This window comes from Melozone crissalis, unplaced genomic scaffold (assembly GCF_028551555.1).
Source record: "Melozone crissalis strain CALT ecotype California unplaced genomic scaffold, PUWL_Pcris_2 ptg000029l_1, whole genome shotgun sequence".
In the NCBI taxonomy this organism is placed as follows: Eukaryota; Metazoa; Chordata; class Aves; order Passeriformes; family Passerellidae; genus Melozone; species Melozone crissalis.
Genome location: NW_026535807.1, coordinates 5,805,263 through 5,817,556, shown reverse-complemented (window position 1 = coordinate 5,817,556; position 12,294 = coordinate 5,805,263). Strand labels below are relative to the sequence as shown.

The window sequence follows — 12,294 nt, the reverse complement described above, 5'->3', positions numbered from 1 at the left end:
TGGACATTCTGGAGTTTCTGTGGGTGTTTTTTACCCTGTTCCTCACATCTCTCAATCTGGGGTGTTTCTTGTTGCTAAAATGCACCTCCCCAGCTGGGTCCCATCTGCTGTGTTATCTGTCACTGCTGGGGTGTGTCTGCTAAAGCTTTTTATCTTTGGATAGTGTTGGTGATAAACCTGTAAAAACTGGGTTTTATTTACCTCTGCCTTCCTCCTGAGCAACCAGGGAAAGAAATGAGGGTGCTTTGAGACCATTCAGTTTCTATTGATCATTTCACATTAACGAGGTCACACATGGAATTAAAGTGTCTCTAGTCCTGCTGTTTGTCAAGACAATTTTCACATGCAATACACTCCTCAGGGTTTTTTTGTTGTTGTTGTGTTTTTGTTTTTTTTTTTAATCTAAAGGAGCAGCAAAGTCACTTGGTGCTTTGAGAGAGTTTTTATTAATGTCTAATTGCAGTGTCAGCTGCTGGATGCAGAGCTGAGTGTGGTGCAGAAGGGACTGCCTGCCCAGTTCTGAACTAACCAGCTCTGGGACCTTGATTGTTTTGTTCTCCTGTGCCTCTGCTTCACTTTCTGTCCTTTTTTCCATTCCTGTAGGTGAGGAGCTTTTGCTGTGCCTGGGGTGAGGAGGCTATGGGGATGTCTGTAATTCCTGTCATGCAGCACTAACCAGGGGCAGGAGCCCAGTAAATCACTAAACCTCTGCCAACATTTCCCATCTCTCTCTCTGTGCTGCAGGCTGGTTCCAGCAATGCCAGGGGGAACGTCCTGGCTGCCCTTGGTGGCATCTGGAGGACAGAAGGCCTGCCAGGGTAAGGACGTGCTGCACCTCAGGGGTTGTGCTGTCTGTGTGGTTTAGGGGCTGTGAGAGGATGGGCTGGGATCTGTTCCTGTTTAAATACTGGCATACAGAGAAGCCTTTTGATTGCTGCACACCTGGGCAGGGAGCAGCAGTGGGGTGGCCAAGAACAAATCCCTCAGGGAGGCTGAGTGTCCTCACCTTAGCCCTGGCTGGGGCAGTGTCCAGGGAGGAGCACAGAAAAGGGGCTTTGTTGGGAGTGTATCCAAGCTCTGAGCCCAGCTCCAGGTGCCCGAGGTGAGGGTGCCTCTGTGTTAATAACCATGATGGACTTCCCTGTGAACATTTGTGATTTGTGTCCATTTAAATTCAGGCACATCTCGTGGCAGTTTCAGCAGTTTCATTTGAGGGGTGTGAATCCCCTCTCCTGAGGAGCCAGGGAAGGTCAGCACAGGACCCACAAGCCCCTTTTGGACAAGTTTTTCCTCCTTCTGGCAATTTCTTGCAGATTTGAAAGCACCAGCAAGGTCTCCTCTGTTCAATTCCCCATTTTTGTTGTGAAGCACAGTGTGAGCAGCAGTGCCAGTGTGGTGCCAGCAGTGGGATGAGCTGAAGCAGAGGGGGGAGCTGTGAGCTCTGAATCCCCTCTTAGGTCTGGCCCTGAGTGTTGCCCCCAGATTTTGGCAGTGTGGAACCCACTGCAAAAGTGCAGATTTCCTGAGTACAAAGAGTGGGTCTGAGCAGCCCCAGAGCAGCTCTGCAGGGCTTTCCTGCTGCGCCCAGAGTGCAGAAATGTTCTGGGCTTTCCTCTGACCAGCTGTGGGAGTCTGAGGTGATGTCCATCCAGTCACTTTGTCCAGTCCTGAGACAGAGATTTGCTCTCCTGCCCTTGGAGCAGTGTGGGAACACAGAATCTTCTGCTGGTGTTTCTAGAGCACTTTGAGGTATCAAAATTATTATTGATTTTTACTGACACTGCTTCACTTACACCCCCTTGTCCTCTTTGAGTGTGTGTCTTACACCAGTACTTGGCCTCTGAAAGTGAATATATATCCTAACTCCTCCAGGCCATGAAGTTCAGCCTGTGCTGCCTTCAGTAGGGCTTGTGTCTCACCTGCCTTTGGCCTGGAAGAGAAACTGAGGATTTTTGGAAGGTTTGGGCTTTCCCCTGTAGATTTCCCTAGATTTTTAACCCTCTCACTCCTTCAGGGCACTGTCCTAACCTTTGTTGCCCAGAGCACTGTGCACAACACAGCTTTCTCTGAACATCTGATCTCTGCCTGCCCAGCTAATAAAAGTTCAGCCCTCTTTCCACACATGTGGGAAATAATTCAAAACAAATTGCAGGAAGTTCCTGAGCACTGATTCCAGGAAGGCATCCAGCTGCGCCCCCCAGCAGCACCCAGGAATGGGCTGTTCAGGTTTGCCTCTCAGAGGGGACAAGGTGATGTGGCAGGGGATGAGTTTTGGACGCTGCAGGGATTGGTGGGCTCTTAAAGCATGTTTGGGAAGGGACTGGGAGAGTGAGGCCATGTCTGCTGCTGGTGGAAGCTCTAAAGGGTGTGAAGAAACAGGGATTATACTAAGGAAATTTGCCCCACCCTCCAGCAGAAAGTAAAAATGTGTGTTTGTGTTCTTTCCAGAGTGTTTCAGCAATGCCCTTTCCTAAACAGCCCAGAATTAAACTCTGCCCAAAGATAGCACCAGTACACCAGGACCAAAGGGAACACAATTCAGTTGAAATCAGCAGAAGTAAATCAGCAGAAAAATTCAGTTGAATTTTCAGTTCACTTTCAGAGGCAAACTACTGATATAAGACACACACTCAAAGAGGACAAGGTGGTGTAAGTGGAGCAGTGTCAGTAAAAATCAGTAATTTTGATACCTCAAAATTGAATTCAATTCAGTTGAAATCAGCAGAAAGCAAAAATGTGTGTTTGTGTTCTTTCCAAGCTGTTTCAGCAATGCCCTTTCCTAAACAACCCAGAATTAAACTCTGCCCAAAGATAGCACCAGTGCACCAGGACCAAGGGGAACACAATTCAGTTGAACTCAAAACAATGAGAGATCTGGAGAAAAAGTAACGTGCAGAGGAGGCCAAGCTGCGTCAGCTGCGAGGAAAAGGAAGAAAGTCTTGGGAAAAATAAACGCAGAGGCTGCCATGCCTGCTGCCAATTATAAATCTATTAATCAAAACCAATAAAAATGTCGGGCTTTTTTGGCCAGCTCCAACATGACATGATTTATGGCTCCTCTAATAAATCTCGTACTTGAAGAGGAGGAATTCTGAGGGCAGAAAGACGCATTGCTTATTGCCACCTTATTAAAAGCAGAGCACAGGGCTCAGCTTCCTGGTCTGCACCTAGTAAATCCCTCTGCTCCACGCCAAGAAATTCCACATCCCTTTCTGTCAAGGGAGAGCCAGGACTGGCAGGGGTTGGGATGGGGATGGGGTGAGTGGATCTGTGAAGCTCTTTGCTCCTGCCAGAGGAGTAGAGGAATCATTCACAGGAAAGGTTTGGGGTTTGCATCTTGTCTGATGGCTTTTCTCACAAGGAGATAGTGGTGTTTGAAAGGCATGGATGAAGCTTCACAATTTATTGGTGAGAAACGTGAGGGTTATTGAGTGGTGATGCTGGTGGGGTGGCCTGTGTAGAGTGGTGGTGTTGCACCAGGTGTCCTGTTCCTGCCATGAGCTTCCCAGCCAGAGCAGAATTGGCACGTGTGAGGTACTGATTTAATTTTGGAATAACAATCCCTCGACATCGTTTGGTTTCATTTGTTGAAGTGTGGGTTGTGAATCTGGGTTTCAGTGGAAAAATACCAGAAGGGCACATGTCTCAGCAGTAACAGCACATGCACGGGAAAGCCTCTGGTGCTGGGCAGCCCCTCCAGGGGAGGAGAGCAGGAAAATTCTCTTTGGGGAGTAGAGAAGGGTTCAGTCTCTGAGGACTGTTACCTGGCAGCCAAGCAGGGGTAAAAGCCTCCAGCACTGGGCTGTAAGTTACACACAGTGCTTTTATCAGCACTGGGCCCTCTGTGCTGTGTCCAGGCCCTGCATTGCCTTGCCCTGTTTCCCAGGGAAGTTGTAGAATCAGCATCCCTGGAGTGTTCTTGTGATGTTCTTGTGGTGGAACATGTGTAACTGTGGTGCTTGGGGACATGGGCTAGTGGTGGGCTTGGTAGTGCTGGCTTATTTTGGGCTTGTCCTTTTCCAACCTGCATGATTCAATGATCCAAAGGGTAACTGCAGGGGTCCTGTTAGGAGCTGAGGAGTGGCAGAGAGCCAGGTGAAATCTGCAGACACAGACCAAATGCAGCTGGACAGCAGATCCCTGCCCAGCAGAGCAGCTTCTGATGGGGCCAGCAGAAATAAACCCAATTTGTCTCCTCTGCTGTTGGAGGCAGGCGTGGTCCAGAGGATCAGACCTGCCACAGAGCTCTGCTCTCTGGATCTGGGACCTCCCTGCATCTTTGAGCTCTGCCCTCACACAGAGGGGGAGCCCATGGGGGAAGGATGGACTGGCAGGTGGGAACAGGAGACTGGGAGAAGCAGGGCCAGGATTCTTGGAAGTGATGGTTGGTGATGGGGGTTGCCAGGGATGCAGCTTCTGGGTAACTCAGTTATGGGCCCCTGTTTGTGTAATAACTGTGTCTCGGGTGGGCTGTTCTGGAAACAAATGTCTGCAATGTCTGCCCCTGCTCTGTAATGAGCTCCCTAATTCGGCAGGAGAGGGATGCTGTGTGCTGCTCCCTAGGATTTGCCCTATCAGTGCTCTGTCCATACATGCCTTGTACAAATTACTGTGTTTTAAAGCTGTCATTATGGTAATAGGCCCAATTGCTGTCTAGTAAAGCCATAAAATGTTTCCATCTGCCTGTGTGCTCCAGGCTCCTTAGCAGAGCTCATTACTGCCAGAGGTTTCCCTGTGCAGGGGGAGCAGGGAGCTCCTGAGCAGCCAGGTCTTACAGGAATTACAGCTTGCCCCCCCTCAGCAGTGCTGGGACAGCCAGGGACAGGATGGATCCCTGAGGAGCTCAGCAGGCTCAGTGCCATGGATCTGGAATTGGGGTGGGATGCCAAACAGATTCGAGTTTAATCCTTGCTTGCCACAAGGGAAGCCTGTAATCCTCTGGGAGGATGCACTGGCCTGTCCTGAAGTTGTTGAACCAATTGTGAGTTTGGATGTGTCAAGGAATTGGCTTTGCATGAGTTTCCTGTTAATTTTGAAGAACTGTGCAGATCAGGCAGCTGAAGGTGCCACAAATGGAACATTTCTGCTCCCTCACTGTTGTGTGCTCCTGGGAATGAGCCACTCAGTGAGCAGGGCTGGCTGTGCAAGGGGCAGCCCTGAGAGGCTGTGGGGACACTGGGGACAGGCTGTTCCCACCTGTGTGCACTCTTTGTGTCCATGTGCCCCAACTCCCCATCCCAGTGGTCCACAATGGCCTCTGCCTTGTCCTCCTGCACCCGAGGAGTCTGGAGAGGGGTTAAAAACCACAAGCTGTGTTAGGGAAGCCCAGACAGATCCCTGCATGAGTAGTGGGGTGGGATTTAGGAAACCAGCAAGGGAGAGTTGTTCTTGGCTCTGCTTCCCGAAGCAGCCCCTGCATCCGCTCCTCTCTCAAAGCTCCTTCCCTCTGCCTTCAGCTTGTTCGCAGGTGTTGTCCCACGGATGGCAGCCATCAGCCTGGGAGGCTTCATCTTCCTGGGGACATACGAGAAGACTCGGCAGCTGCTGCTGTGAGCCAGCCCGAGGAGGAGGAGGAGCCGGAGCGGAGCCTTCCTCCCGCAGCCCTCCCAGCAGCTGTCCCGCAGGCTGAGAGCCACTCTCCCTGCTCGAGAGAAGTAAATCCTCCAATAATCCACTTTCCCAAACGTGAAATTCTCCTGCATGGAAAGTGGGTGAGGTAATTTGGGAGAGTTGTGCCAAAAAAAAGTGATGTTTGGGGGGTAAACAGCTAATTACGGTGGCTGCAAAAGGCATTATTAGAACTCCTGCAGGGAAAGTGTTTTGGAAAGCTCTGGCTTGGGGGCTGAGTGGGGAGGCTGAAATAAAGCAAGTTTTCATCATTCAGTGGCACCTGCCTCGTAACAGGGGAGGGGAAGGGGCTGATAGAGTTACAGCCAACAGCACCGAAAGGATCCTGGCCTGGGAGAGCTCTTTGTCACAGACAATCATCCATTTGTTTCTGATCCGAGCTGTATTTGTGGAAGTTTATATTCCTGTTTATACCTACAGGTGCTCAGCAAGCATTCCTGTGTGGGAGCCAGTGCAGCTTTATTAATCACACTCATATTTCTGCAGTAAAAGCACAGGCTTGTATTATTTTACAGCTGTGCTTGTGCAAAGGCACGGAGCTCTGCCTTCTTTTGGGCTTCATCCCTGAAGCTGCAGGAGGATGGAAGTGCTGGGATGGAAACCTGGGAGGGCAGGGAGGGAGAACATCAGAGTTCTGCTGATGCAGAGGGAGAACAAACACCAGACCAGGTCAGTGTCCTGACAGCAGTGACAGCAGTGACAGCAGAGCCCCTGCCCAGTGCCTACAGCACAGGCTGGATGTCTTATTATACATAAATATATATAATATATATTTATATTATATAATAAAAAAATATATATACATATATATATTATATACTATATTATATATATAATATATAATATACTATACATTATATTAAATATAATGTATATTATATATTATTATATATATTATGTATTATTATATATAATAGCTACTATTGTATAATATATATATGATATATATTATATATAATGCATATATTATATAAATATATATTTATATAATATAAGAAAACATATTAGCAGTATTATAGATACATATACTGCTATCCATGACAGAGTAGTAAGACTTTCCAGAGGCCAAAACTTAGAAAATAATTGGCAGACAAGTAAAACATGCAGAACAAAAGACATAATTCTTAAAAATAATCTTCAATTAAAATGGGGAATTCAGCCAAGTCCTGTATTGGCTGGTTGGTAATGCTGCTCATTAGCATGGCTTGGTGTAGCTGTGCTTCCTGCCACTTTGAGGCTGTCTCTTCTATGACATTCTATAAATACATGTACCACATTCAATTTTAGGGGCTGGGAAAGGAGGGATATTTATTAGTCTGTCTCAAAAATCTATCACATTTCCTGTTGAAGCTCTTTAAACATGGTGAGGGGGTTAGCACTGCAGTTGATGCATTTAATTACTTGAGCTGTAAATAATCATCTTTATGTCATTGGGTCCAAACAGGGCATTTTTTGTTGTTTTTATTTAATATTGCAGAATCAGTTTTTGTCATCACTTTTTTTAAAAATTAAAATTAAAAACCCCAACTAAAACCCAGCCAAAAAGTGATTCCCCTTCCTGTGTGCCAGTGGGGCAGCTCTGCACCAAAGGCCAGAGGTACCTGGGAATGGCAGCAGGACACTGACAGCCCCAGCAGGTGGCCAGGGCTGTTCTGCATGCACCACTTTGCCTAATATGGATGAAAAGGACATTTTTAGTTTTGGGACTGCAGGGAGAAAAAATAGACCAAAAAATGCATGGGTTCCCCTATGACTGTTTGCCTCAAGTTTTAGCAATGTTTTATTTCAAGTTTACCAAAATTTAATGTAGCCCATTACTAGGATAAAGTGGGAGAACAACTTAAATTTTACACCAGGCACCAGCCTCTTAAAACCTCTCTCAGTTTTAAAAAAATTTAACTCCTAGATGTGTTAAGGAACTTTGAGTATTCTCAGACAGTCTGCTTTATACCCAAAGTGATAATTTCAAGGGGGAATTAATTTTAATTTTTAAAAAATTTACAGAAGCTAAGATTTTTAGTTAAAGCAGGAATTCAGGCTTATCTCCAAAGCTACCTCTGGAATTTCCACCCAGGGTGGGGTTGGGGTTTGGGAACACCAGAGGTGTTCACAACTGCAGCTGGGTCTGGTGCTGTCCTGGCCCTGTTTTTATTGCGCACACACACACACCCCTCATCTGTTCTGTTCTCACTGTCAAAACAGGAGGACTTGCCTACAAAAAAAAAGCTGATATATTGGAAATGTGTTTCTTACAAGTTCTGTATTGTACTTTTCCATCCAGCCCCAAATTCCACCTCATCCACGTGCCAGGCTGTCAGAGCCTCACTCTGTTCCCCACGAGCTCATGGCCCCATTTCAACAGCAGGTACTTTGGCAGTTAATCTCCATTGTCATGACAGAAAGACAGGAAAGAGATATAGCAATGGATTAGAATTTTATTTGGTTTCCAACTGAAACTCCCAAAAGCTCACTCTCAACAGATCAGCTGTAATATTATAAATGAACCTTTATTAAAGACACTTCAATGCCATTTGTTAGACACTTCAATATCTTACATGTTTTTCAATGTACAACATTGTACCAAATTCTCTAATAAATAAATAAATTTGTACACAAAAGTAATACTTCCTCTTTCACATTGCCTCTTAGAAGCAGCAAATTCACATATTTAGTGGAAGTCATAACATTAGGCAGTTAACTTTATTCAGAACCATTATTTTCAATGTTAACATGGCAAATACGCTTTTGTATCTGCACTGGTGATGACATTCCTGCCAGCAAAACGAGCCCATTGAATCATTTCCATCTCCCCCACGTCCCTGGTTCCATGAGTTGGTTCTGGAGCACTTCTCCCTTCAGCAAAGGGAAAACTCTGCTCAGTTTATAATTTTCTAACATCCATTTCCTCTGCTCTGAATAAACTTGGCACTCAACATAATTCGCCACCTGTCTCAAAGTGCAAACGTGTCAATAGTCAGGGACTGGGACAGACAGGTACTGGTGAATTATGCCTGGCTTCATGCAGGGGCAGCTGCTGCTCCCCCTGACCCCCAGGTCCTTCCCTTACAGGAGATAAGGCTGGGCAGGACCAGCTTGTGATAAATCAAGGGCAGCTTGCAGCTTTCACTGCCTGAAACCCCCCAGGTGCAGCAGCACTGGGACAGGTCCCTCAGTGATGGAGATAAAGTGACCATGAAGTGTTTCTGCCCTTGTCTCTGCTGCTTGTTCTGAACCACAGTCCTGGCAAAGGTGGATTCCCAGACTCAGCCTCACTGGAACTGGTATTTGAGTTGCTCCTAAGGAAAAAGGTAACAGCACCCCCCTCCCACCCATGATAAACCTGCCCCCAAGTAGTCATCACCAGAGTTAGCAACCTCATGTTAGCAGAACAACTCAAATCACAAAGAACTGGGAGTCCTCCATTCACAGGTACCAACAAACACCAACAGAAAGCAACCTTCCTATAAATAAAAAGCGTCATTGTGAAGTCAGAAGTGACAAAGATCTGTTTGACTGAGGTGGGCATTTCTTTATATTCTCCCCCCCATTAATGGATGAACTTAAAAAACCACATAAAAACGTTTGGGATATTTTCATATAAAAGTCTGTTCAACCATGAATCCACAGTTTTCCTTATAAAATAAATGTATTTCTAACTAGCCCAGAATTGCTACACAAGGCAGCATAACTCACTGGAAAGTGATGTTTTCATACAGAGAGTCTGGCTGTTCAACTACAAAGTGTAATATTGTGTTGCAGGGAAAAAAAAGTATTGGATGAATTAGTGATACAGCTGTCCCCTCAGGAGTACAGTTTAGTTTTGTTGTCAAAACAGCTCTATGGTTTCAAACCCCCACAGAACAGATGTGGGGTTTGGGTGTGAAAATGCATTACACTGGCACAGGTTATTTATTCTAAGCTGGCAAGGCTGGATTGCTGCACACACCTCAAACAGGTAGAGGTGGAGCCCTTTGGGAGGGGAACGGCCTGTGGTGAGGGCTGTGGTGCTCAGAGTGTGCACACATGGCAGGTAAAACCTCTGTGATGATGTGTTTGAGAGGTGCACTGTTGTGAGACCACCCCTGGTTTACTGCACAAGTTATTTATTTTGGTAACAACTTCTTCCCAGTCAAAACAGCCTTTTCCTCTGGTTGTTTTGGGGCTCTGCACTGTTGAAGAGTTATTTAGTGCCTCCTGTGTGGTCCACTCTAAAGTCTCACACAGTCACAGTTCGAATACTAATTTTTATGAAGTTTTGAAAAATAATGGAATTCAAGTTCTTCCACCAACAGGAAAATATCAGGTTGCCATGTAATTGCTCGCTGCTTTTTTTCTTTATAAATTTCATTTGACACAATTGAAGAGCTCTGTTATTAAATGTGTTAAGTACAATAAATTTCCAAGGGGAGGGAAATTTATGCTAAGTAATCCAATTGAATCACAGAAAGTCTTGGGTTGGAAGGGACAGAATCACAGGATTAACTAGGCTGGAATGATGATCAAGTCCAACCTATGACCTAACATCATCTTATCATCTAAACCATGGCTAAGTGCCAGATCCAGCCTTTTTTTAAACACATCCAGGCATGGTGACTCCACCATCTCCCTGGGCAGCCCATTCCAATGTCCAGTCACTTTCTGTGATGATTTTTTTCCTAATGTCCAGCCTAAACTTCCCCTGGCACAGCTTAAGGCTGTATCCTCTAATTCTGTCAGTGGTTGCCTAAGAGAAGAGCCTGACCCCACCTGACTCCAGCCACATTTCAGGAGTTGTAGAGAGTGATGAGGGCACTCCTGAGCCTCCTTTTCTCCAGGCTGAACACCCCCAGCTCCCTCAGGTGTTCCTCACAGAGTTTGTGTTCCAAGCCCTTCACCAGCCTTGTTGCTCTCCTCTGGATGCGCTCAAGCATCTCAACGTCCTTCCCAAACTGAGGGGCCAAAACTGGACACAGCACTCCAGGTGTGGCCTCACCAGTGCAGAGAACAGGGGCAGAATGACCTCCCTGCTCCTGCTGGCTCATGTTCAGTCAGGTCTCAACCAGTGCCGCCAGGTCCCTTTCTGAAATCTGGCACTGTCCAGCCACTCTGTGCCAGCCTGTAACACTGCAGGGGTTGTTGTTGCCAAAGTGTAGAACCCAGCACCTGGAGTTGTTCAATTTTACGTTGTTGGATTTAGCCCATCTATGCAGCCTGGCCTGACCTTAAAGATGATCTTGTTCCAGCCCTCTGCCATGGGCAGGGAGAGCTTTCCTTAATCCAGGTTGCTCGGAGGTGCATCCAGCCTGCACACCTGCAGGGATGGGACATCTGCAGCTTCTCTGGCAACCTGTACTCGTGCCTCACCACCTTCACAGGGAAGAATTTCAATTTCTTCTGTATCTAACCTAAATTTCCCCTTTTTCAGTTTGAACTCATTACTCCTTAAATCTAGGGCACCAGAAGTGTGTGCAGAACCCCAGGTGGAGCCTCACCTGACTAGAGCAGAGGAGAATCTGCTGCCCACAATGCTCTGGATGCAGGCCAGGTTGGATTTCTGGGCTGTGAGCACCCACAGGCAGGGCATGTCCAGCCTCTGATCCACCAACACCCCAAATCCCTCTCCACAGGGCTGTTCTGGTCACTTTTCCACCCAACCAGTACCTGGGATTGCCCCAACCCCAGTGTACATGGTGTAAAGGAACTTCCACTGAAAAGAGGACAATCCCTTTGGAACAGTCTGGCTTTTAAAAGTTCTGTTTATGCATTTAAGGCACCAGAATTATTTCTCTCACAAAGTTTAACAGCAACCTGATACTGAAAACAATATTGCCAAAATTGTAAAATTTCACTCAGTTTTCCATGCACTAAAGATTAAAATAGCCTCTGTAAAAGATATATATATTTTTTTAATATATATATATTTATATATGAAAACTCTTATTTACACTTGTATCAAATACTTTTTCTCTTTACACAATAATCCCTTGCATTTATGTGCTTCATATGCAAGTTGACTTTTGAACACTTCATACTTCTCAGGGAAGTTTTAAACTATGTACAATCAGATGACGCTCGAACAGGAGTTTGTTCCCCATACAAGCTTGTTTCTCATACCTCAGTTGGTTGCCTTTGCCAGGCCATCAGTTCAAGATTCGAGGTAGAAGTAAGTAGCCTATATACTCTGTGCAAAAAAAAAAAAAATTTAAAAAAAGTAATAGTGTGTTTGTTAATTTGCACGTGGCAGTCAGTCTGTGCTCTCAGTCCAGAGATCTGCTGGGCAGCTTGGGCTCGTGAGTGGAGTCGTGGGGTTGGGCTGTGCTGCTGCTGGGCAGGAGAGCCTGCTCCACCTCTGCTTCCCCCTGCAGATCCAGTAGTGCTGGGGATATTTCAGGAAGCACGTTCAGTTGCTTTAATGACCCTCCTGCAGGCGAAGCTCTCACCAAATTAAGGTTGTTAAGCTCTGAAGGCTTTGCTGCTGCTTGTGAAGAGCCTGCAAAAGCCCAAAGGAGCAGCACGGTTAGGTGACACTCAGCTGCCAAGCACTCCCACCCTCCATTGGCCCCAACCTTAACAATTCTATCCTCTGCCCAACCCAACCCCACCAGTGCCATCCCCAGGCTGAGGGGAGCACTGGGGCTGTGCTCCAGCCCTGTGGTGGCCCTGGGGATCAGAGGTGACCCCAGGAAG

General features: G+C 46.5%; 2 protein-coding genes across 2 annotated transcripts in view; one reads left to right on the top strand and one right to left on the bottom strand.

The window, feature by feature from the left end:
* SLC25A26 (solute carrier family 25 member 26) overlaps window positions 1-5,879 on the top strand; it is an 81,549-nt gene extending 75,670 nt beyond the window's left edge. The window contains exons 9-10 of the mRNA XM_054280985.1: window positions 745-818; window positions 5,457-5,879. Of these exons, the coding sequence (XP_054136960.1) occupies window positions 745-818; window positions 5,457-5,553 (171 nt within the window). The 3' untranslated portion in view covers window positions 5,554-5,879. The remainder of the gene's footprint in view (window positions 1-744; window positions 819-5,456) is intronic.
* Window positions 5,880-10,128: 4,249 nt separating this feature from the next.
* Window positions 10,129-12,294, bottom strand: part of LRIG1 (leucine rich repeats and immunoglobulin like domains 1) — a 91,665-nt gene continuing 89,499 nt past the window's right edge. The window contains 1 exon segment of the mRNA XM_054281197.1: window positions 10,129-12,097. Coding sequence (XP_054137172.1) covers window positions 11,865-12,097 — 233 coding nt within the window. The 3' untranslated portion in view covers window positions 10,129-11,864.